This window comes from Andrena cerasifolii, chromosome 4 (genome assembly GCF_050908995.1).
Source record: "Andrena cerasifolii isolate SP2316 chromosome 4, iyAndCera1_principal, whole genome shotgun sequence".
NCBI lineage: Eukaryota > Metazoa > Arthropoda > Insecta > Hymenoptera > Andrenidae > Andrena > Andrena cerasifolii.
In genome coordinates, this window is record NC_135121.1 from 10,642,441 (window position 1) to 10,664,172 (window position 21,732).

The 21,732-nt window shown below is 40.5% G+C and overlaps 5 protein-coding genes and 1 long non-coding RNA gene across 14 annotated transcripts; 3 read left to right on the forward strand and 3 right to left on the reverse strand.

Annotated features, from left to right (window-relative positions):
- The first annotated feature begins 1,320 nt into the window (after window positions 1-1,320).
- LOC143368463 (uncharacterized) lies at window positions 1,321-5,000 on the forward strand. Of its 2 annotated transcripts, none has more exons than XM_076811220.1 (3): window positions 1,321-1,397; window positions 1,818-1,857; window positions 3,269-4,987. In XM_076811220.1, the coding sequence occupies exons 1-3, from the start codon at window positions 1,346-1,348 to the stop codon at window positions 4,275-4,277; spliced, it is 1,101 nt and encodes a 366-aa protein (XP_076667335.1). In that variant the 5' UTR covers window positions 1,321-1,345; the 3' UTR covers window positions 4,278-4,987. The 2 variants fall into 2 exon arrangements, with proteins under 2 accessions (XP_076667335.1, XP_076667336.1); XM_076811221.1 differs by having other exon boundaries at window positions 1,332-1,397; window positions 3,293-5,000.
- Window positions 2,004-2,874, forward strand: LOC143368294 (uncharacterized). Its single transcript, XR_013085208.1, has 2 exons — window positions 2,004-2,426; window positions 2,464-2,874. It is a non-coding gene; the product is annotated as an uncharacterized LOC143368294 (long non-coding RNA).
- Window positions 5,001-5,115: 115 nt separating the features above from the next.
- On the reverse strand, window positions 5,116-10,006 carry LOC143368465 (guanylate kinase). Of its 6 annotated transcripts, none has more exons than XM_076811224.1 (6): window positions 9,627-9,785; window positions 8,857-8,924; window positions 8,478-8,745; window positions 8,174-8,397; window positions 7,982-8,092; window positions 5,116-6,865 (listed from the first exon to the last, which is right to left on the reverse strand). In XM_076811224.1, the coding sequence occupies exons 2-6, from the start codon at window positions 8,891-8,893 to the stop codon at window positions 6,858-6,860; spliced, it is 648 nt and encodes a 215-aa protein (XP_076667339.1). In that variant the 5' UTR covers window positions 8,894-8,924; window positions 9,627-9,785; the 3' UTR covers window positions 5,116-6,857. The 6 variants fall into 6 exon arrangements, with proteins under 6 accessions (XP_076667339.1, XP_076667338.1, XP_076667341.1 ...); XM_076811223.1 differs by lacking the exon at window positions 9,627-9,785 and adding an exon at window positions 9,010-9,246; XM_076811226.1 differs by lacking the exons at window positions 8,857-8,924; window positions 9,627-9,785 and adding an exon at window positions 9,920-10,006.
- A 395-nt stretch (window positions 10,007-10,401) lies between these two features.
- On the reverse strand, window positions 10,402-15,621 carry LOC143368461 (ribosomal protein S6 kinase 2 beta). 2 transcript variants are annotated; one of them, XM_076811215.1, is made up of 14 exons: window positions 15,017-15,621; window positions 14,654-14,938; window positions 14,319-14,516; window positions 14,165-14,246; window positions 13,822-13,982; window positions 13,631-13,737; window positions 13,373-13,550; window positions 13,135-13,300; window positions 12,899-13,054; window positions 12,579-12,838; window positions 12,245-12,493; window positions 11,924-12,162; window positions 11,591-11,852; window positions 10,402-11,501 (listed from the first exon to the last, which is right to left on the reverse strand). In XM_076811215.1, exons 2-14 carry the CDS (start codon window positions 14,780-14,782, stop codon window positions 11,373-11,375), a joined length of 2,316 nt encoding a protein of 771 aa, XP_076667330.1. In that variant the 5' UTR covers window positions 14,783-14,938; window positions 15,017-15,621; the 3' UTR covers window positions 10,402-11,372. The 2 variants fall into 2 exon arrangements, with proteins under 2 accessions (XP_076667330.1, XP_076667329.1); XM_076811214.1 differs by having other exon boundaries at window positions 14,654-15,621.
- Window positions 13,479-19,676, forward strand: Cyck (cyclin K). 2 transcript variants are annotated; one of them, XM_076811219.1, is made up of 8 exons: window positions 13,479-13,610; window positions 16,957-17,184; window positions 17,260-17,391; window positions 17,660-17,765; window positions 17,834-17,891; window positions 17,959-18,131; window positions 18,209-18,355; window positions 18,808-19,676. In XM_076811219.1, the coding sequence occupies exons 2-8, from the start codon at window positions 16,966-16,968 to the stop codon at window positions 19,200-19,202; spliced, it is 1,230 nt and encodes a 409-aa protein (XP_076667334.1). In that variant the 5' UTR covers window positions 13,479-13,610; window positions 16,957-16,965; the 3' UTR covers window positions 19,203-19,676. The 2 variants fall into 2 exon arrangements, with proteins under 2 accessions (XP_076667334.1, XP_076667331.1); XM_076811216.1 differs by lacking the exon at window positions 13,479-13,610 and adding an exon at window positions 16,410-16,570.
- Window positions 19,326-21,375, reverse strand: Psmg1 (Proteasome assembly chaperone 1). The gene is made up of 5 exons (XM_076811222.1): window positions 21,194-21,375; window positions 21,043-21,122; window positions 20,812-20,975; window positions 19,701-19,896; window positions 19,326-19,628 (listed from the first exon to the last, which is right to left on the reverse strand). Exons 1-5 carry the CDS (start codon window positions 21,289-21,291, stop codon window positions 19,444-19,446), a joined length of 723 nt encoding a protein of 240 aa, XP_076667337.1. The 5' UTR covers window positions 21,292-21,375; the 3' UTR covers window positions 19,326-19,443.
- Window positions 21,376-21,732: the final 357 nt, after the last annotated feature.

Consider the following 21,732-nt stretch of genomic DNA (forward strand, 5'->3'; position numbering starts at 1 on the left):
GTAAGCTGAATCATCTTAAAATTCACCCTGCTTCCGAAGTGAATAAGGGGCACGATATATAAAGTGTGATTACCCACTTCCATTATTTTATACCCCGCTGTTACTATCCACCCTTTCGATGAAAAGTGTGTTCTAAGACGTTCTGAGCGAGGGGCGCTCATTTAGCGGCTAAATGACTCATGGGAAGAGAAGCTTGAATTTCAGGGATTACTCTGATTGCATCTGATAATCAAGCATAGAGCGACACATTTGAATAATCGATGGTCCACGATATTGATCCGTGACGAAACTTTTATTCAAAGGAAAAAGGTGTTTCTGAATTCAGTGTCGGGATGAAAATACATTGAAAAGAATCTGAAATTATGAAACACTATTTTTCCACAAATGAATATCGTATTTTTGATAATCCCCACTAAAAATCTGAATATTCACCGTGGAAAATCGCGGGACGTGTTAAAGAGGATACTTGCGATCCTCCAAATGGGATTCTACAGATTTTCAATGTTTCAGCCAAGTTTACAGCCCCGAATGCTCGCATGGTGCGCGATTGCATGCATCGCACTGTTCCATTACGATTTGTTAACAACAACACGAATTACTGTATGAAACTCGTGATTTCCGAGGCAATGAAATTGAATATTTAGTTCGACTTACCACACAGCATTGCGCGGTGGAAATAACTAGCGGCAACAGAGAGCTCGCTTGGAGTCGAACCCGGCTGCGGTGAGACATCACAAATTTCTCGTTCAGCTTAGAGACTGCAGGCGATTTGGAAAGTTCATTGGACATTCGTTTAAACAATTTTCCGCGCCGCGGGTCGCCTGTTGTCCGCAAACTGCGTTTTCCACTGGGGAGCTGGATAAACGTGATTTCGACGCGGCAGATTAAATTGCTACAAAAAAGAAAAGGAGAGAGGGGGTAAATTGTGGGATTCCGAGGGGAATGAAAGTGATAGCCACTGTGCAGCCATAACGAACGAGTTCGTACGAAAGAATCGTCTCACTCACAATTTTAGACCCTAATATTTTCAAAGAATAAAGTGAAATCGATGTGACGTTTATTCGTAAGCTCGTCAGATATAAAATATTTGGCCAGAGAACGTGGAGGTGGCCCAGTTACGAGCGTGCGAATAAAACCCATCTACTAATTAATTTATCGTTAATATTTCGCGCGTTATCGAGGCAAATTCGCGGTGCGCCTGGCGACGTTTCCAGCGTGGCTTTCTATGCGATAGTTCGTCACCGTGGCCAAAAGGAAATGGTGGTTTATTTTAGGGACATCTGAAAATACGCGCGCACGTCCCTCGGAGAAGCTCAGTCGCTTGTCGTTGCTGCTCGATAGGACCATGGCTCTTAAAGAGTATCTGCTCTCGACGATCGCGATAACGATTTCGATAGGTACGTACCACCCACTCTCGGCCCGATCCTCCCATTTTCACGTGGATAGATTGAAACAAAAACAAAAAAATCAAATTTAATAATATAACGATATCGCTGATGATCGTCGATTGTTCAACAGGTACATTAAACAACGAAGCAATTAAATCCTCCACATTTCACTGCTATAAATTCCGAACGATGTTTACGCCGCCGAAAAGTTTAATTTTTCCGTGCGAACGATTTAATGGGAGGTGAATGCCAAACAAAACCGCGCAAATATTTTCGCTCGATTCCACATAATCGCGTTTCATTCGAACGGCAGAAATACGCTCGTGCCGCTTGAAACCACTTCGATCGCTCATATCGCCCCGAAAACCGTCGATTAAGCAAGTTTAAATTCTGCTCGATTAAATTTAATCGCGCCTGCTTCTCTGCTAGGTGTATCGTCGGTCTTCGCGTGGAATCCCGACAGCCACCGGTGAGTAATTAAATTGTAACTAATATTTGCCTCTGGCAAGCATCCCAGCAATTAAGCAAACATTGGGTGGCAACGTATGTATTGAGTGTTTTTACATAAGAATTATACAGCTGCTGTATAGAATTCTGAGACCCCTTGTGTGTTTTGAAGAGGGAGGCGTCAGTTCCTCCCAGTGGCGCGCTCGGGATTTAATTTTGGGGGAGCCCAGTTGGACGAATAAAAATATATTCAACGCAAACTCAGTAGAATTCATTGGGTGATTATAGAAATTTCCTCTGGGTGCGCCACTGGAGACAAACGAAGACCCAAGTCAAAGATTAGGGCATAAGGGGGTACTGTAGTGTAGATGGTAGAATTTTTTTCTTTTTTTTGCTTTATCTCGTAGTTTCTGCAAAGAGACTTTTTGAAATTCGAAATATTAGCAGAGATATAGAGGTCGAAAGGTAGTGCCTCCCGCACGACACTATTGTCTGTAGAAACTTTAGACGCGTTTTTCTCGAAACAGGGTTTTTCAAGACGGGCGTTTGCATATCTCGAAAACTACTGGGCCGATCCAGTAGCCCTTTTGCGTACACGTTCGTAACATAACTGGCTATGGTTTGGAAGCTCAGGCGCGTTTCTATCTTGTAAAAGATTAATATTACAGAAGGAAAGCAGCCAAATTTTTAGTGAAAATTGAACAGTTTTACTAAAAATGCTGGCATTCTGCAAAATTTTTGTTTTTAGAAGACCTCCGTGGTTCCAACCATAGCGACAAATATAATATAGATAATAAACCTTAGTTTTTCCATTTTGGATGACTAGAACAGTTCCCACATCAACGCCTGTCGCAAAAGAATTTTTTAAACACGCTTGCGTTACCGACTATATTTATGTATATGTGCGATAAAAAAGTTCAAAAAAATTCTGAGTATTACTTCAGACATACCTTAATATGCTGGCAAAACGTAAGATAGTATAAACTTATAGTTTTTGTTAAATTAATTCCCGAAGATGGCGTTGAAAAACGGGCAGTTACACTAGAGTACCCCCTTAAGGGGGAACACCACTGTGACGGCCGGAAAAGTAAGTCATTTTTAAGAATTTTTTCAGGTATAATTTACAGTTTTCATAGAAAATTTCTATTCCCTACCTTTAGTACGCTGTCTTAAGAGACTATACAAAAAAAATAGAAAAACATCCATAAATTTTAATATATTAATTCTAGAAGATTAATTAATATATTAAAATTTATGGATGTTCTTCTATTTTTTTGTATAGTCTCCTAAGACAGCGTACTAAAGGTAGGTAATAAATATTTCCTATGAAAACTGTAAATTATTCCTGAACATAAATTCTTAAAAATGGCTTACTTTTCCGGCCGCCACAGTGGTGTTCCCCTTTAAATCAAGGTCTGACCTTCCTCCCCCAGTTACGAGAGCTACGACCTCGACAGGGGCCCAGTGTTCTACGAAGCCTACTACCCGGATAGCAACGAAGAGGCTAGCAACAACTACGATGGGAAACGCTTCTTCGACCGAGCTGCTGTCCTGGAGAAGACCTACCAGGTGCCCTCCCGTCGAATGGTGTTTCCCTACAACACCCTTCGCCTGGACAGCAGCCCACACCGAGCAGAATCGATCCTACAGGACAGGGTAGAGGATCGTCCACCCCTAAGGGACACCGCGAGGCCCCTGGACATAAAGGAGATCTCGAACCTGGCCAGAAGAGCGATCTCCAGGGACCTGGAGAACTGGAACACTCTGGAGAGCTACTTGGACAGCGTTAACTACCAGGACCAGTCGTATCGGCGACGACTGGTCGACACGGGGTACGAGCCGAGGTACGCGATGGAGCAACCGGCTCGCGGAATTGCGTCGAGTTTGCCCGGTGCCTTTAGAGAACCCGGCGATTTAAGGGGGCAGCTGTACGAGGAGGTCATGGAAGAGCCTGCAGACCCAGCCAGTCGGATTCAATCGCCCGGCGCTCAAAGGAACCTGGTCAGGAGGCTCACCGCGCGTGACGTTAGCGGAGGTTCTTTGGGACCATTTGGGTCGACTCGATACCAAAACCAATCGCCCGGTGGGCCGGGTGCTGGAGGAGCGAGCGAGTTCGATGTATCTTTTGCGAAGGGTGCGCTGGACCCAAGCTCGATGGTGGGCCCTTCGGAGGATATATTCGCGCCGAGACCTCAGGTGATCAATTATATTTTCTCGAGGAGAGCAGACGCGCCTGCGGGGGACCAGGGCGTTGGAGCGAAGGAAACGAAAGACTTGCCAAAGAATTACGGGGATAATCTGATCCGGGAGGAAGTGAAGGAGACCGATGAAGGAAAGGACGTGAAGGTGACGTCCATCGAAATTAGCGAGGTGCCCAAGCACAAGACTCGGCACCACCACGGGGAATGGCCGAAACGCGATTATTCTAAGCGTCATGAGTGAATGGTTTTTTTTTTATTGATTGTGTGTGAGAGCTAGAAGTGTAACTGTTTGAGGGAACTAGGCAGGTAGATTGCTCGAAAATCAAGTATTTTGTGGGGAATTAATTACGAGGAGATGAAAGCAGGCACAGACTTTTCCTTTTACACAATGCTTATTACTGTCACGGGGAGTAAAAGAATATTTTTTTTGTCCACTTATCTAGTTTACAAATGCCGCCACAGGAGGTTGATTTAGACAGTGTTTTAGAAAAAGTGACTTTGGTTTTGACCTGATATTGAGCTTAAAAATAAAGACGCAACAGTTTCCTTGGAATATGTTTCTCCTAGAATCTCTCATTTTAGCCTGAACCTCTGGAAAATGAATTAAACCAAAATTATTAAAACAGCGACTAGGAGAAGGCGATTTGTACGATAAATGTCCATTTTCGGGGTGCACAGATGGCTGTTTTTGTTTCTATCTCGAAAACTAGAGCTTTTATACTTAATCCTGAGCTCCACTCTAAAAAGGAGTATATTTTGAACATGCTGTAAAAATTTCAAGTCGATCCGAACGTCGATTTCCTCGCAATCAGGACAAAACCGCAGGAAAAACGCCTACGCATCAGACAATTGTAGCGCCGTTATATACATGTATACCTATATTATCAACAAAAAAAAAGAATTTTTACAGTTTCTAGTATCAATAGGCATTACCCAAAAGTACTAGTCACAATTTGCATTCGTCTGCTTGTAATTAATTCACAAAAAAAATACTTGATCTTAAATCCCCTTAAATGGGGAATGCAGTTGATTAAGCTGTAATAGGGGACGCAGGAATCCTAATGGTTTCTCATCGACGGGCCGTTTTAGATATTTATTCGATACGATATGCTACAACAGTAGTACAATTTTCTATAACATGGTACATATGTCACTACGATGCTCGTCTATTTAAATGTATCGTAAGATTCAACCATACATGTATCAACAATAACCATGTATAGGAAAATATGTCTCTCGCGATCGTGGAAGCAACAACGTGCTCGGTCTCGATAAGCTAGAATATGGGAGTGCGGAAAGATGGAAACGATATGAGGAACCGATAGATGGGGGAAAAATGATAGCGACGCGAAGAACTTGGAAAAGTGTTACCGATTAAATTCCGGGCACAATTTCCTTGAAAAATGCTCGCGATACACAGAAGGCGAATGTTATCAAAGGAATGTTACACACGATGACCCAACTTCTTTTATCGTTAATGAAATATAAACACGACAGTGATAGGGATCGAATCTGCGAGTCGATTCTGAATGCTGCGATTAATGGTATGACTTCTGATATGAAGGCTAGTTCGAGGACAAAACCACAAGTACTTTATAAGTAACCTACGCTATTGGAACACAACTTCGTTTGGTGAATAGTCTCAGTTAGCTACATCTAGAATATTATATTTAATTCTCCAATTCCATTTCGTTTTGGATGTCTAGTTTCTTCTCGAGTTCTGTCTCCACACAAACTCACCGTCCTCACACATTCAGTAAGCTATCACTACTATAATAAAAGGATCACGCCCTTGTACACCCTATCGGTAATCGGACAAGCCAGCAGCTAGCACTCTCGTACACCACGCAAACGCATACTCACTGTAAATTGTATCGTAGAAAAGACACCGCGAATCGTAGACTCTGTTCTTCTTGTAATCGTCCAAGTGGCGGTAAAATTAATCAAGGACCACGAGATTTTTCAAGAAGCAACGTCTCACGTGTTTAGAAAAAACACTCAGAGTTATGCTAATAATTAATAACAGTTTTAGATTCTCACATCCACAACCTGGCATATACATATTCAGACTTTAACACCGCGTATACGTGTTAAATCTTCGAGCGCTTATTCGATAGACTGAGACCTTCTTTGAAGGTAGGTATAATTTACTCTTCGACCCTCTTCGGATCAATTTGGAAAATGTAAAAATAAATCTCTTTCTCTCGAGATAGTTAACAAGCGTACTATATGAAAATTTCTTAATGGAGGCTGGCTCCGTTATTTTATGAATACACCGATTAAACTTGCGCGAAACGAATCAGAAGTATCCTGCATCTCTTTAAAGTAACAGAAGCTTTGCATCGAACTGCTGTGAGCTCGCAGCTCGTTATGTAAAAGGATTTGTACTATACGTTTCCTGTTCTCGCAAAACAAGTAAGTATATACAGAGCTACAAGTAAATTGGAAAAATAACTTAGTGAATAAACAACTACATTACACTGCATACACCTATTCTCTTTATGTAAAGACTAAAGACGTTCGTGTGTGTTAAGAACTAGGCGCTGTTAGGCGAACTCCTGTAACATTACTACGCGCGTCAAAAATTCAAAAATTTAAAACGTCCTGTATACATCTACTCCGTGGATATTAAAGTCTACTTACTTTCGTATAAAATTATCTGCCTAACTTGACTCTTGACTCTAGCAATTCGACGTACGGACATGAGCCTGCCGTGCACTTCGCCATGTGACAATCAGCTATTACTATAAATCGCGTGATGATATATAAAAATAACTGTAATTCCAAGTCAAATAAATGTACACCCTTAGCGAGCAGCCGTTTAGCTTTCTGCAACATATTAAACACACAAACATCAGTGATTTCGAATACCATGCATGATACATAAATGTATCCTTAGATTGCTTAATTAATCCCTTAAGGGCTCATTCTGGTAATCATGCCGCAAAGTTCGGCAACATTCAGGCTTTTTAACAGACTTCAAAAAGAAAGAGGTTCTCAGTTCGAGGTGTTTGTATGTATGTTACACGTATTATGTTTGTCCGCGAATTTCTCCGTAACTACTGGGCCGATTTTGGTGAAAGTTATTGCATTTAGTTTGGCTTCAATCAACTCAGGTCATGGAAAAAGAATTATCAAAATCGGTCAAGCAGTTTTAAAATTACACAGTGCAAATGTTGAGTCGCCGACATAAAAATATTGAGAGCCGTAAATTAAATAAGGAACAAAATTATTTTTTTACTTTTTAGCGCTTTTTTATTTTTTTAAAGTCGGTTTTAATTTTTTAAAAAAAAAAAATTTCTCAGTGAATTCAATGAATAACAATGTCAACCTTTTTTTTATTTATTAAGCTACTTGTAATGCATACGGAATAATTGTTTAAATACACTTTTAGTTGTGTTTTTTCATTGTTATCTGGAGTTCAAAATCGCGCCTTCGAAAAGAAATACCTCCCTGGCGGGAGTGATTTAAGCTCACAGACTCATCTGAAACAAAAAAACCAAGCTGATTCTTAATCATTATGAGTACCGCTATCTCAGGTGCCAGAATTAGCCGCGTAAGTCAAAATTTAACAAAATTTCTCACATTCGAACTTCAAGTTCAGAAATTTTCCATTTTTACTTGAAGTTTGAATGCGCGCAATTTTGTTAAATTTTGACTTACATGGCTAATTCTGACACCTGTGATAGCGGTACTCATAATGATTAAGAATCATCTTGGTTTTTTTGTTTCAGATGAGTCTGTGAGCGATTTTGAACTCCAGATAACATTAAATAAACACAATTAAAAGTGCATTTAAAAAATTGTTCCGTATGCATTACAAGTAGCTTAATAAATAAAAAAACGTTTGACATTGTTATTCATTGTATTCACTGAGAAAAAAAAACCTGAATGTTGCCGAATTTTGCGGCGCGATTACCAGAATGACCCTTTAAATTAATGTACCCGCTTTGTGTAGTTGCTTGAAGTTCGATAGTATGAACTCTCTTAATTTCTCGTACGCCTTGGGGAGGTCGTCATTCTCGATCAGAACGTCAAAATTGCCAGGCTTCAGACCTGAAATAGACATCGATCGCTCAGGAATCCCTTTCGAAGGCACAATAAACTCGTGAATGATAAATTAAAACGCATGCCCACCATATTCCATTTCTGTTCTAGCGATAGACAATCTATGCTTCAAAGACTCTTCCGTCTCTGTATTCCTATCCCTTAATCGTTTCTCCAACTCGTCTACGGATGGCGGCTTAATAAACACGTACAGAGGTTCCAGAGAACTTTGCTTCACCTGTTTTACACCCTCCACCTCGATGTCTAATACGCAAACTTTCCCAGCTGCTACTACGTTCTCCACAGCTTGTTTACTAAAGACGTGCGAAGAAGGTTTATTAACAATGCCAGTGTTACAGTAATTCTTGCTGTTTCATTAACATCGACGCGTTACCTAGTACCATACATATTTCCACTGAAGGTAGCAGTTTCGAGGAATTCACCCTGCTCCACTTGTCTCCGCATCTTCTCTTTAGTAGTGAAATAATAATGCTTCCCATCTTCCTCGCCCGGCCTAGGCGCCCTGGTCGTATGAGAAATGGAGAAGCCAAACATGTCTGGGAACTCTTCGAACAGCTTCTTTATTAACGTGCTCTTCCCGCTACCCGATGGGCCGCATAAAACCAACGGACGTGGGCCTTTTTGAAGCATGTTACAGGCTCCTGGAATTAACCACGGTATTAATCATTGCGGACCATGTGTTCGTTATGGAACACTGCAGATCTAGGCTACAGGCTATAAGTTTCATTCAGTTGGATCGAACCATTTCATACCTACTGCTATTGTTCTAAAACACGAAAGTGATAACATGCTTAAAGAAATCTCTCCTGATTCGATAACTCTGAAAAATCAGAAAAAACTAAGACCTTCGCGAACTACGCGCTACAAGGTCAATTTATCGCTAAGGCCACAGAAAGATTACAGACGGACAAGGCTCCATTTAAATTTCGGAATGGAGCATGCATTCGAAATTCCGCCTGATTCGCTGATCACGAGGCTGCGTTTTACCGAAAAGGCGACAATCGTGAATAGCTAGAAAGCAGCTAATGGAAAACGCCGGTAATATCATGATTCCACGAAAATCGGCCGAAAAAATAGGCGCGCAATATCAAACGGAGGCCGAATGGACGCGACCACTTTCGTAACGTGCCTGTTACAGCATGCCAGTGATTCTTACAGGTCATGGGGCGAATTTAAACCGCAGGGTCTTCGAAATATTGATTTACTGGCGGAAAATATACGGCAAATAGAGCCGATGCTCTGGCGTATAGATAAGCTTGACCGTTAAATGTTCGGGATGCTACAAATACTGTCGCTATTCCATTGCTTTGTCCCCGGTACCGTTACGATATTCGATTTACCGTCAGCTTGAAAATACGCGCTATTTTATCCCCATGAAATATCGAATGCAGTCACGAGTCACAGATCACGGCCAACGACGGCGGCTTAAGTTCGCCCAGCGATTTCGCGACCACCCTCTTATCCTGGAACTTCTTTTGTTGGAGGAGCGAGAAGTTTTGGAAATGCGGAGAAGGTATCTCACCTTTGCAGGAAACTAAAGGCAGTAGATTAAGGAAAATCACTGTGAACTGCGGCTACTGTTCGCGCGAAGGAAATCACGGGAATCCGCGATCAAAATGAACAGCGTGAAGCACAACTACCACGTTTTCGTTTAATAGCGCGCGCATGCGCGGTGTATCGCCGCATTGTGAATTAGGAACATCTTGTATCTGTGGCAGGACCAACATAAATTATGCAGCTTTGCAAATGTATTATTAACCACCAGTGCTGGATGTTTTAATTATTCTTCAGTTGTTAGTAGTAACGAATGCTTACTTGGATTCAATCAAACGGATTTAATGTTAGGCGAACGATTCGCGTTGCGACTATCGAGTTTTATTTACTTTTCTTCTATAACGAGGGATATGATTGATCTTCGCTGCGCGGGAAGAGCATCAGTTTTTAAGGTATTGTATTTTTATTCGATTATCTGATATTATTGTTGCAAGTCATTCTCTTTTTAAAAAAAGCTACAATGCTCAAGGAAGTTATATATGCGCGGTGATTGATAATAAATGTCAGTTATTTCTGCATTTGTGAGGCCACGCACACTTTGTTTTGCTAAGATATCGATATCGGGGCACATCTTACGTAAATAATTACGTAAACATGCTTACGTGGGATTATTTGTACCTCGAAATGTGGGAAATTCAAAACCGTGCTCTAGATATCGGCGCTTCAATGCTGTTTAGAAGAGGGTACTCGATTTCAAGCGCGATTTATCGTGTAAAATTATATGTACAATAATTCATTCAACATTGCAGTGATCAAAAGTAGATATATTTCATCTTTGAGTTTTATTAAATATATATTTCCTCACATATATTTGCATCGATCTTAATATTTGAATGATAATCGTGTAGAATAGATTATAGATTTAAAATTTCTCTGGCACTCCCATATATATCTTTTTTAAAATTGTTGTATTACGTCGAAGTCGAAAATATGAATTTAAATACGCATTCATCTATTCTATACGCATACACAAATTTTTGTTAACCAGAATAGAGATGATTTCGATGAATCGAATTGTATCAGACATATCGATAAACGACGCTCTTGTAAAATTAGTACGTACTAGCTACATTTGAACATTGCACAAGAAATACTAGATTTATATTGACAAAATATAGTCCTTTTCATATATATATATAATATGTGTATGTATACCGTGTGCAGCTTGTAGATGCTTCGCAAGAATATAACTAAAGGATAATAAAAAATGTACAATATATTCAATGTTAAATTACTATGTTTTGGTAGCTAAGATTAGGGTACTTTAAATCTCAATATGGCAATGCACACAAGTACGAATGCATGCATACATATTTAACATAAAAAAGAAAACAAATTTCATAAATAAATATCACATGTTCCTCGATATAAGATACTCACTCACACTCGATAAATGTTAGAATAACAATAGTAGTAGTAGTAGCAGCAGCAGTAGTAGTAGTAGTAGTAGTAGTAGTAGTAGTAGTAGTAGTAGTAGTAGTAGTAGTAGTAGTTGTAGTAGTAGTAGTAGTAGTAGTAGTAGTAGTAGTAGTAATAGTAATAGTAGTAGTAGTAGTAATGTAGTAAGAATAATAGTTGTATCCACATTCAATGTCTTCCCATTGTACTTTAGCGTAACGTAATTGCGGTGTGCGTGGCAGATTAGTTTAAACTTGCATTTCTACTCAGTTCTGTCTTCTCTCAGTTCTCGAGAGCGTAGGGCAAAAGGTTCAGTTTAAACTTCGGTAGGGCCGGAAGGTTTAGCTTGCGTTCGTCGACGCGCCAGTTCTGACATGACGACAGGGCCGATATGAGGAGACCTGGGGCTACTAGACATCGCTCTATACGCCTCTGCTACTGCCCTCTAGAAACATATTTAATAGAAATCGCGTGTTACTGATAGAATTCGCGCGATTTATAAATTAGGACAGATATATATAGAGCGCAACATACTTTTAGGCTGTGTGGATCCCTCGTGCTATAGGGTAGTACTTTCTGAGGAAGACGATGACGATTGGCGATCCACGAATATTTTAAAATGGCAGCTGCAGTAGGCCTGCGATTAGGATCGACGTGTATCATCCTTTTCACTAGCTCCTTGGCCTCGGTTGAAATCTGACACCATATGCCGCTCTCGGTGTCAATGTAACCGGGCCCAATGCGATCCAATATGTCAGTCGCGCTGTCTCCAGGACTATTGCGAAATGGCGTGTACCTAATGCGTAAAAGCGTCGTTAATAGTAGACGATCTACATTTTCGATCGATCAATCGAGTCGCTTGATTACCCAGCTAACATGATGTACAGCAAAACACCGAGCGACCAGATATCACATGCCGCGTCATATCCTTGCCGCTTTAATACTTCAGGCGCGACGAAGTTTGCCGTGTAACAGGGTGTCATTAATAAGCCGTTTTCTGCTCGCAACTGTTTCGCGAAACCCAAGTCGCATAAGCAGAGGGATGACGGGTCGGATCCTGATTTTGAATACAATATATTGGAGGGCTTTAAATCCCGATGAACAACCTGTTAATTGCGAGAAGTATATTTAGATGAATCGTCGAGTCAAGCGTATCAGCGCCAAGTCCGATGGATGAATGATAATTACCCCGTTCTCATGCAGATAATGGACTACGTTTACAATTGTGTACATTACTTCAGCAGCCTCCCTTTCTGTAAGATTACGCCTCTGCAATAAACGGTCAAGCAACTCCCCGCCGCGTAATAATTCTAGAACAAGGTAAGCTCGTTTATCGTCCTCAAAGACGGCTCTTAAAGTTACAATATGCGGGTGCCTCCCATATCGCAGTAGAATCTCTATTTCTTCTGTTGGGTCTCTTTTTGATTTCTCGATTACCTATCAGAACGCAAATAATTATTAGTTTACTCTGGATAAACCCCGATTTAATGATCTGATATGATTAATAATGGAGGTGGATTACCTTCACGGCATACTCTGCCTTGGATGCTTTGTGAACAGCTAAGTAGACCTTGCTGTAGGTTCCTTTACCGATTTCGTGTTTAAATTCATACTCGTCGGTTACTGAGGCGAGGCTCACGTAACCCGGAAAGGTTGCGGTGAGACTATCACAGTTTCTGTATTCCGGAGTTTTAAGGTGATCCTCGAGAAGGCACGGCGCGACGAAGCTGAAGCCACGAAACAATTCGTGGGCATTAGCACTTGGTGGTACCCCAGGAGAATCTAAAAGATTTCGTTGCTTTTTACATCTGTCCCTATTGTCAATGATTTTATACCCGTTACCTTTAGGCGTTTTACATGTAAATTCACTATCAAAATAAAATGCGTCATCCTTCTCACTAACGGCTGGTTTAAAGGGAGGCTTTATCTCCTTTTTGTAAAGAGCATCCCAATCGATTGTCGCAAAGAACACATGGCTTTTGATTTCTTCCACTCCGCCTGGAAATATAACGAGGCAAGAAATAGTAAATTAATCTACGACGTAGAATGATTTCTAAGTTAGCGAAAAGCAAGATCACCAGATCCAAGTCTGTTCGCGGCGTTTCTCTTAAACAGTACTCTAAGAAGTGCCTGCGCTTCTGGTGATATATTTAGAGGCATACTGAGCTTCGCCTTCATTATTTGCGTCATCGTTTCTTTACGGTTTTCTCCTTGAAATGGGAGTGCTCCGGTCAACATTTCAAACTGAAATAGAAAAGTTTACATTCTGTTAACTATGAAGATTAATGTTAGATATTTCTTAACCACGCGACTAACCATAAGAACACCAAAGCTCCACCAATCAGCAGCAAATGAATGCCCTTTTCTATTCACAATTTCAGGTGCCATGTACTCTACGGTCCCACAAAACGAATATGCCTTACAATCGTCCAATGGCTGTTTACTGAGTCCGAAGTCAGTTAAAGATATATGGCCTTCGGTATCGAGCAGAATACTGTTTCGAAGGGAAGAAGCAACATAAAATTTGTGAAGCTTAAAAACACCCAGACCACTGGTAAGTAATGTAATACAAACTTCTCTGGTTTGAGATCTCTATAAATGATTCCAAGCTTGTGTATATGATCCAGCGCGAGGGCAAGTTCAGCTAAATAAAACTTTACATCGTCTTCGGTGAACATCACCTGCAACCAGCGATACAAAAGCGAATTAAATTATAGATAATGATTTATATATAAATATAAATCATTTTAAACAACCAAAACTACCTCTTTAGCTAATCTGGAAAACAAGTCGCCGCCCCTCAAAAAGTCTAGAATTAAATACAGTTTCCCTTCTGTCTGGAATGCGTAATGAAGTCGAACTATGAATGGATGCTCAACATCCACTAATATGTTTCTCTCCATTTTCGTCCTGACTCTGTCCCGAACTGTGATAATATTGCAACATTAGATTACTTCAGAAGAAGAAGGGAAAAAGTAATTATTATTACGAGAGTCGCTCTGAAAATCCTCTCGGATATTATTTCATACAAAATCAAATATAACGAACAATAGTTTCCTCCTTTCAAAGCATTCAGAGCTACTCTCGTACGCCGAAATGAATAACCACCTTTCAATGTAGCCTTCTTCAGGACTTTCATGGCGTAAAGAGTCGAGCTATCCTTACCAACAACTTTCCTCACTAGGAATACCTAAATAACAGAGGAGCATTGTAAACAAACATACTTCGGCAAAGTTCTGGTTCTCGTAGTGAATTCCAGTACCTTTCCAAAAGATCCTTGGCCAAGGACCTTGAGTAGCTCGAACTGAGATGGGTCGGCCTTTTCGTGGCCATCTCGCACCACCTCGCGCACCTCGATCTCGTGCGACTCTGAGCACCCATTCGAACGTGGTTCAACCACAGTTCCCTGGGTAATCATTGCTTCCTCCTGAGACTCTGCTGGAAGGATATCTACAGCTTGCTAAAGGATTAAGTGCATTGTAATACATAGGCGGCGCAGTCGCTACTGAAAATTTCACGAATTACGGTGGAATCCGTCAAAAGCTAACCGATTGTTTTGACAAGCGCTGGGAGAGAGAAAAAAAAATGAAACGTTACCTTCTCATTTACATTTTGCTCGGACCAAGGGATCGTCAGAGTCGCCAACGGCATTATACCCGATATCGCGTTATTGTGCGTGAAATTGTAAACGTTCTCGTAAAACAGTCCCGCGTGCGCGGTCGTCATAAATTAACATTTAGCTGCGTTTAGTTTAGCAAATCCGAAGCCACAGACAATGCGTTCGGCCGAAAGCGTTTCAAACCAGATCTCTGACACGGACCGGAAGCACCTGCTTTGCGACCTTAAATAAAGCCCTGAGAAATGGCTGCTTTTCAATAAACTCTATCGAAAGCCAGAAGATATTTTTAATATTCAATCGGATACATCCGGGTGCATTCGAGGCGTGATATCACGACGTACATTGTATTCGGAAGAAACTGCAAAGCGCGAACGAGTACGCTACTGTGCTATACTCGGTTTACACAGTAATTAAGTATAAGAAGTCACCTTACACAGGTGTTATTGATTGAACTGTCAACAAATAAAAGGGGGGAAAAAATGAACCGTGAAATTCGTCGATAAAACACAAACGGGGAGCAAGTGTCCCAGAATCGATTGGTTGATACGAAACGATATTAAAAAAAAAGGGTGTAATTGTTCTGGAATTTCGATGCTTCCCCTTACTGTGGCTCTCTATTAATAAGAATCTTAAACCACGGCGTTTAGGAGAATAATGCTGCAACTGTTCCGATACAGACTCTGTTCGATTGCACTTCTGACGAAATAAATAGCAAGAGTAAACGGAATATTGTTGTACAGGAAGAATCGAATCGTAAGACTTCTATTCTACTTGTGATAAGACACATTCACATGAACGTAACGTCCAACAAGTGATACAGTTGCGCTTGAAGTTGCAGTTTGTCTTTAAACTGTACGGAGCGTACGAAAGTTTGCGAATAAGTAGTTACAGTTTTATGTGACTTTGCGTTAGGGCATACAGTTATGTTGTATTTAAACAGAAATATTTAATAGTAAATAGTAATTTATGTATTATATATGCAGCATCATTCTTAATTTCAATTTCTTCCATCTCAAGTGCCCAGATAGCACACGTCGTCTATAAGCCGTCTTTAAGACGTCTTGAAAGTCTGAAAGACGGCTTATAGACGACGTGTGCTGTCTGGGTGGACGAGGCATCTTCAACCATTACTTTTATCTCACCGTGTATGATAATTAGATTTTTGGTACCGTAAATACACTTATGTACAGAGGGTAAAGAATACATTTTAATCATATTTCATGCTTCTTTGTTATCGTACTTTAATTCAACATTAATAGTCGTCTTGAGCCTCTCCCTTTGAAACGAAACTAAAAATGTAACTGTCTACGCCACTGTATATGCCAGTGTTTCCCAACCTTTTTCGAGTCGGGACACTCGTTCATAATATTCAAATGACCTGCGCCGCCCCTCCCTCCGGTCCCAATAAGGTAACGTAAATTTAATGAGGTAAAGAAAGCACATTAAAAATAGTTTTTTCAGAATATAATTCAAACTTAATAATATTTAATTATCTTAATACATATATTAAATACACTCGAAGATATTTAATATATTTTATTATCTTAATTATTAGTGCGAAGGTTGTATTTGCAGCTGGGTAACCAGCTTTCTCTTTTTTTCATTTACATGACAATGTAACCATATTAAAATAAATAAGTGCTAAGAACTATCAACTGAAAATAACCGCGGCGACCCCACAGAAAGCACCGTGACCCACAGGTTGGGAGCCACTGGTATACACATCAACTTCAATTAAGTTGCAGCTAAGTTCATGCAGTTTGTTCCGTCACAGTGTGGAGGTGGTAATTGTTTGTTGTTCCTGACAAATATTTAGCAATTATTGGGACTGCAAACCCGTGAATAATTTTTAAACCGAGGAAACTCTGTGATACGTTTTGTAGAATATTGTTTAGGTAAGTAGAAGAAACGGATCTCTAGGGCGGCAATAATTTCATTCTAACCTGTGTGTCACTTTGAACAGAAGGAATTAATATTGATTAAGTTTCGTTTAACGATACTTTGCAGTTATTTCTCTTTTTGCAATTGTATGATTAAAGGCCGCCGCGCATTTTGACGAAGCGCGGCGATACGAAGAGAAACGTTTATAAACAATCAATGACCGAAGCGCAGCGACAATTAATTAATTATTATTAATTTCTTCGATTTGCCGGGCTTCGCCAAAATCCGCGATGGCCTTAATATTCCTTTGAATTTGGATTTTAGTGAAGAGCATATATCGTAATATAATTCTTAACTCGTATAAATAAATCGAACTATGACGCCGATTATTCTTTTCAAGAACATAAAAATGCCATGCTGGTATTACGAGAAGAAGGAGCTACGAAACACACCGTCCATTCAGGATGGAATTGATTACGAGACCGAATGTAGATACAGGAAGGAAGGTGCCCGTTTCATAATTGACACGGGCACGAAAATGGACCTAGGGTATAATACGATGGCAACTGGTGTCGTTTATTTTCACAGGTTTTACATGTTCCATTCGTTTAAAAACTTCCCACGATACGTACGTACCCTTGTCTCTGTATGCTGTTAATTATATACACTTGTATATCTATATTATATCATTATTGTCACCCAGGTGACTGCATGCTGTTGTTTATTCCTGGCAGGTAAAGTAGAGGAAACTCCAAAGAAATGTAAAGACATTATTAAGACTGCGAAAACCTTATTGACTGAACAGAAGTTCATGACTTTTGGGGAGGATCCCAAAGTAGGTTTAATATCATTGAAATAACAATTGAGGGCTCGGATGCAATAAGGGGACTAGCGCTCGAAAATGTATTGTCCAAACGCTAAGAAATATTGGAAAATTAAATGTTGTTGAACTGTATTTTAAAAAATGTATAACATTTGATTTTCCAATATTTCTTAGCGTTTGGACAATACTTTTTCGCATTTTCGAGCGCTAGTCCTCTTATTGCATCCGAGCCCTCAATTGACTAATACCAAAGCAACATTCTCATCAATTTGATTTGTAGGAAGAGGTCATGACGTTGGAAAGAATTCTGTTACAAACTATCAAATTTGATTTGCAAGTCGAACATCCATATAGTTACTTGTTAAAATATGCGAAATGCCTTAAAGGTAATAGTGCATTTTCTCTTTGACAGTAATTAATATTAAACTCTGAAAATTCTTATGAAATATTACAGGTGATAAGAACAAGTTACAAAAGATGGTTCAAATGGCTTGGACATTTGTTAACGACAGGTAACGATTGCAGCATTATTTATAAATTGACTAAAGCAGTATATACGATCTCCACTCTTTCTTTCAGTTTATGTACAACGTTATCGCTGCAGTGGGAACCAGAAATAATAGCTGTCGCGCTAATGTACTTGGCGGGAAAACTTAGTAAATTTGAAGTAGTGGACTGGAATGGAAGGCAGACTAAACATTTACGTTGGTGGGACATGTTTGTCGAGGATGTCACCATGGACCTTCTAGAAGGTTTCCAGCTTTTTAATACTCTATAGGCACGTACTTACATTTATAATGCTTACTAATACTTCACACCTTTTCTTTAGATATATGCCACCAAGTACTAGATTTATATTCACAAGCAAATAATTCGAAGACACCAGATTCACCACCGATGACACCCTCCAATGAACCATGCAGGGATCGAGGTGTAACAGCACCTCCCGTCGAATCTGCATCCACCACGCCAAATGGTATTTGAATAAGTTAATACTTCGCTGTAGTCTGATTTTGGAGAGTTGAAACCTGAGGCGGGTCCCTCGGACGGAGCGTGGTTAAGGAGGAACCAATGGTACGCTACGGATTGCGTGCGGCGTCCGTCCGAGGGACCCGCCTCAGGTCTCAACTCCCGAAAATCAGACTATAGTACACTCCATTCTGCGCAGCTCCCACGGATCTGACACACGCGATTGGTCGTAGCATTTTCTCTGCCAGTTTCCTACCAATCCACAGTACAGTAAATCCTCGTTACCAGCCCGTTTCTACCATGCGTTAGGAGCCCGCTGCCAGCCCCGTTCGTCGGGCTGGTAACGAGGATTTACTGCATATCCCTGCGCGGAACGAGTCCGCTCTAAAGTGGAATGCAGTGTAGAATAGGTACCAGATCGGTTATTTTACTTCTTCATGCATCAATGCTACATTACAGCCACCCCAGGAAAATCTACCAAGGTTGAAGTAACTGCAGTCTCCGCAAATGGATGCCCAACCACAGACGCTACAGACGCAATGAAACCAATCGAGGTGCCTCCACACTTTCCAACGTATCCAGCTCCTGGATTCGCACCTAACAACACCAACTATCCGCCAGCATTTCCTCCAGCAAATGTTTCTGTACCTCCACCACCCGTCAACACAATGAACCACATCGTCCCACCTATGCACCACATCGGTTCCTCTGCTGCCATCAGACCTGCGCCACCCACTCCTACGACAACTCAGCCGCCGTTTCAACCGTACCCTTACCCCACAAACGCCTCGTACTTCCCACCGAGCAACCCAGTGCCCCCTGCACCGCGCACGTACTACCCACCGCAACCTTAACACATGGAAACTTGTCCCACCAAAAATGTAATTTCTGCAGATGCAAGTGTCGTCAGTGTAATTAAAGTTAGCCTTATCGAAGACTTTATAACTGGATCCTTGTAAATATTGTAAATACGTAAGCTTTGCTATCGACAATGGTATTTAATTATAAAAATTTTCTATCATTCGCGTTCGCATATTTCAATCTCAACAAACAATCGAAGCAGAAAGTCTCGGAAGCTAACGATCAAGCACAGACTCACATATAAAGATTTCCTTTATTAAAAAAATTCTTCCCAGTAAAGACAACGTCGTGCACTGTGCAGTCCATCGCTGAGAATAGTTTTAAAAGCGGATCAGCGGAGAGCGAATCGAGTACAAAAGTATCTGTATATAAAATGTATAAAACCGAGGGTAGCTCCATGAACTCGGCGTACGATAAAACTGAAAGGAGAAACACAATTTTGTCAATAAACTTGTATCTTAACAGAAGCCTCGAGTTATCTAAATACCAACCTCCTGCTGTAACTCCATAAACGATGTTTGGTTGTTCTAAGAGGGGCTCCTTTAAGCTACAAACACTTCCTCCGTTCTTCGTAGCCAACATTCTCAAGAAAGATGGTACTGTTGGTATTTTCGCAGTTCTAAAGTGCGATATATGATGGCACGTTATGCAAATTGTCCTCTTCGCGGTGGACAAGATGTTGGAGATCTGATACAATTAAAAAGAAATTTAAAACTTTTTTTAATTTTTTTTGGACGTTGGTACAGCCCCCATCCCCCGGGAGCTCTCCCGTCCCCCCATTTTTCATTTTTGAAATTTTTTAACCACAGTCTCATTTTTAGCATCACCAAACTCATATCGGTTCGCTATCATACTTCACGCGCACGCTCGCGGGCGCACGCCCCCGCACTAATCTAGCTCCAACCAATGCTAATACCGGGGTAAATTGGAAAGTGGAATGCGTTGTGTCGGTATAAGTCAACAGAAATATTGTTAAGACGGGAGACCGTGGTAAAGTGATTAAAAAAAAAATCGGTAAGGTGTACCCTTTTATGCACAATTACCCCTGTATCTTTTGAACGCATTAATTGCTGAAGCTAAAATTTTATATTTGGGGTCTTTCCACACCCCTCGTAATACCCACTAAGTTTCATCTCGATCGGCCACCAGTCCCTTTCGGAAGTACAGCCGAGAAAAATATTTTTGACTTTTTAGTGCATTTTTATTTTTTTCAAGTCGATTTTAATTTTTTTTAAATTATTTTATTTTTGACTTGTTAGTTTGATATATATTGACACAACATGGTGAGGAGATATGCGCATACCTACATAATATAATAATAATAATTAGGTGACAATAGTCATTATTAACCAGAACTGGCCAAATATTGAGCCAATATTGACGCAGTGTAGGATGGGATCATTGGGGCATCGCCCTCTTTCGAATAAAAAAAAAATTATAAAAATCGGTGCATATGCTGAGGAGTTATGCGGAGACAAACATAAAAAAAAAAATAAAAAAAATACATACAGGAATTTATAGCCTCTGCCTTTTTGAAGTCAGTTAATAAAACATATTTCACATGTATTGCATATGCAAATGTTCAAGCTAAGTAGATTATACCTTGTCGACCAGCTTGCCAGCGAATTTCACATCGAAGCGGGGAGATACGATGCATAAGTACACCTCGTTGTTAACTTTGTAAATCACACATGCCTTCTTCTGCTTCTCGTCCTCCACGACACAAGCTTCTTCGGAATCCTGGCACAGGCATTCCCTGGAGAAATCTGCAATTTTATTGTAAACCTATCATAATGAAACTTCTAAACCAGTGAATAGAAATATAGACATTACCAATTAACATTTCACCCTCGATCACGATTAACGTGTTAATCACAGCTGGCTTTTCTTTCAACCATCGAAGCGACAGCTCACTGAAAAGGATGTATTACATTTTTGAATGTTTAATGCAGAGAGGTTATGGTGATGATTGAAAAGAACTTACGATTGATGAACTGGAGTTTCACTGGGTCCATTTTCGTCCTCCTCGTCCCAAAATGCTCGTGAAACTGGGAATACTACTTCACCGAAAAAGCTTACCATTTTTTATTAACAGTGTTAATCAAGATCGCCGCGGAACAATCACAGAATCACTGTATTTAAAGGTGCGATTTCACGCTGACACTAGTTTTAAGCGTCAAAATCAGTCACGTGACTTTCAGCGTTACCACCCATGGATTGGTGAATTTATGTCGACGAAAATGAGCCGAGACACGAAGCAATTCGGTCTCTTTTTACAAAAGCTTTTATTTAGCTTCACTTGTGAGTTCGTTAGTTCGTGTCCTGTCAACCAAACCATGTATTCCTACCTAATCCAAATAAACCTTGTCTGTCCAGAGTTTATCCCTTATTCCTATCCTGGAAGACTACATTGTTAATTTTTTTTACAAATTATTTTTTTGACCTGCATACACGTAGCCCTAACGGGGATCCATCCTGCCCCCAAATTTGTTCTACGTACAGCTGGACGCGTTCCCTCATCTC

What these genes read in the sequence shown, in the direction of transcription:
- LOC143368463 (XM_076811220.1), top strand. Translation starts at nt 1,346, where the DNA reads ATGGCTCTTAAAGAGTATCTGCTCTCGACGATCGCGATAACGATTTCG. An exon ending in CGCGATAACGATTTCGATAG is followed by an intron (nt 1,398 to 1,817) that starts GTACGTACCACC and finishes CTTCTCTGCTAG; the next exon opens with GTGTATCGTCGGTCTTCGCG. An exon ending in TGGAATCCCGACAGCCACCG is followed by an intron (nt 1,858 to 3,268) that starts GTGAGTAATTAA and finishes TTCCTCCCCCAG; the next exon opens with TTACGAGAGCTACGACCTCG.
- LOC143368465 (XM_076811223.1), bottom strand. An exon ending in GGAAATATGTATGGTACTAG is followed by an intron (nt 8,398 to 8,477) that starts GTAACGCGTCGA and finishes GCACGTCTTTAG; the next exon opens with TAAACAAGCTGTGGAGAACG. An exon ending in TAGAACAGAAATGGAATATG is followed by an intron (nt 8,093 to 8,173) that starts GTGGGCATGCGT and finishes TGTCTATTTCAG; the next exon opens with GTCTGAAGCCTGGCAATTTT.
- LOC143368461 (XM_076811215.1), bottom strand. Translation starts at nt 14,782, where the DNA reads ATGACGACCGCGCACGCGGGACTGTTTTACGAGAACGTTTACAATTTC. An exon ending in TTTCCAGATTAGCTAAAGAG is followed by an intron (nt 13,738 to 13,821) that starts GTAGTTTTGGTT and finishes CGCTGGTTGCAG; the next exon opens with GTGATGTTCACCGAAGACGA. An exon ending in CTGTACATCATGTTAGCTGG is followed by an intron (nt 11,853 to 11,923) that starts GTAATCAAGCGA and finishes TTTACGCATTAG; the next exon opens with GTACACGCCATTTCGCAATA.
- Cyck (XM_076811219.1), top strand. Translation starts at nt 16,966, where the DNA reads ATGCCATGCTGGTATTACGAGAAGAAGGAGCTACGAAACACACCGTCC. An exon ending in TTAAAAACTTCCCACGATAC is followed by an intron (nt 17,185 to 17,259) that starts GTACGTACCCTT and finishes ATTGTCACCCAG; the next exon opens with GTGACTGCATGCTGTTGTTT. An exon ending in TGGACATTTGTTAACGACAG is followed by an intron (nt 17,892 to 17,958) that starts GTAACGATTGCA and finishes TCTTTCTTTCAG; the next exon opens with TTTATGTACAACGTTATCGC.
- Psmg1 (XM_076811222.1), bottom strand. Translation starts at nt 21,291, where the DNA reads ATGGTAAGCTTTTTCGGTGAAGTAGTATTCCCAGTTTCACGAGCATTT. An exon ending in CGAGGGTGAAATGTTAATTG is followed by an intron (nt 20,976 to 21,042) that starts GTAATGTCTATA and finishes ATAAAATTGCAG; the next exon opens with ATTTCTCCAGGGAATGCCTG. An exon ending in CTGGCAAGCTGGTCGACAAG is followed by an intron (nt 19,897 to 20,811) that starts GTATAATCTACT and finishes TAATTGTATCAG; the next exon opens with ATCTCCAACATCTTGTCCAC.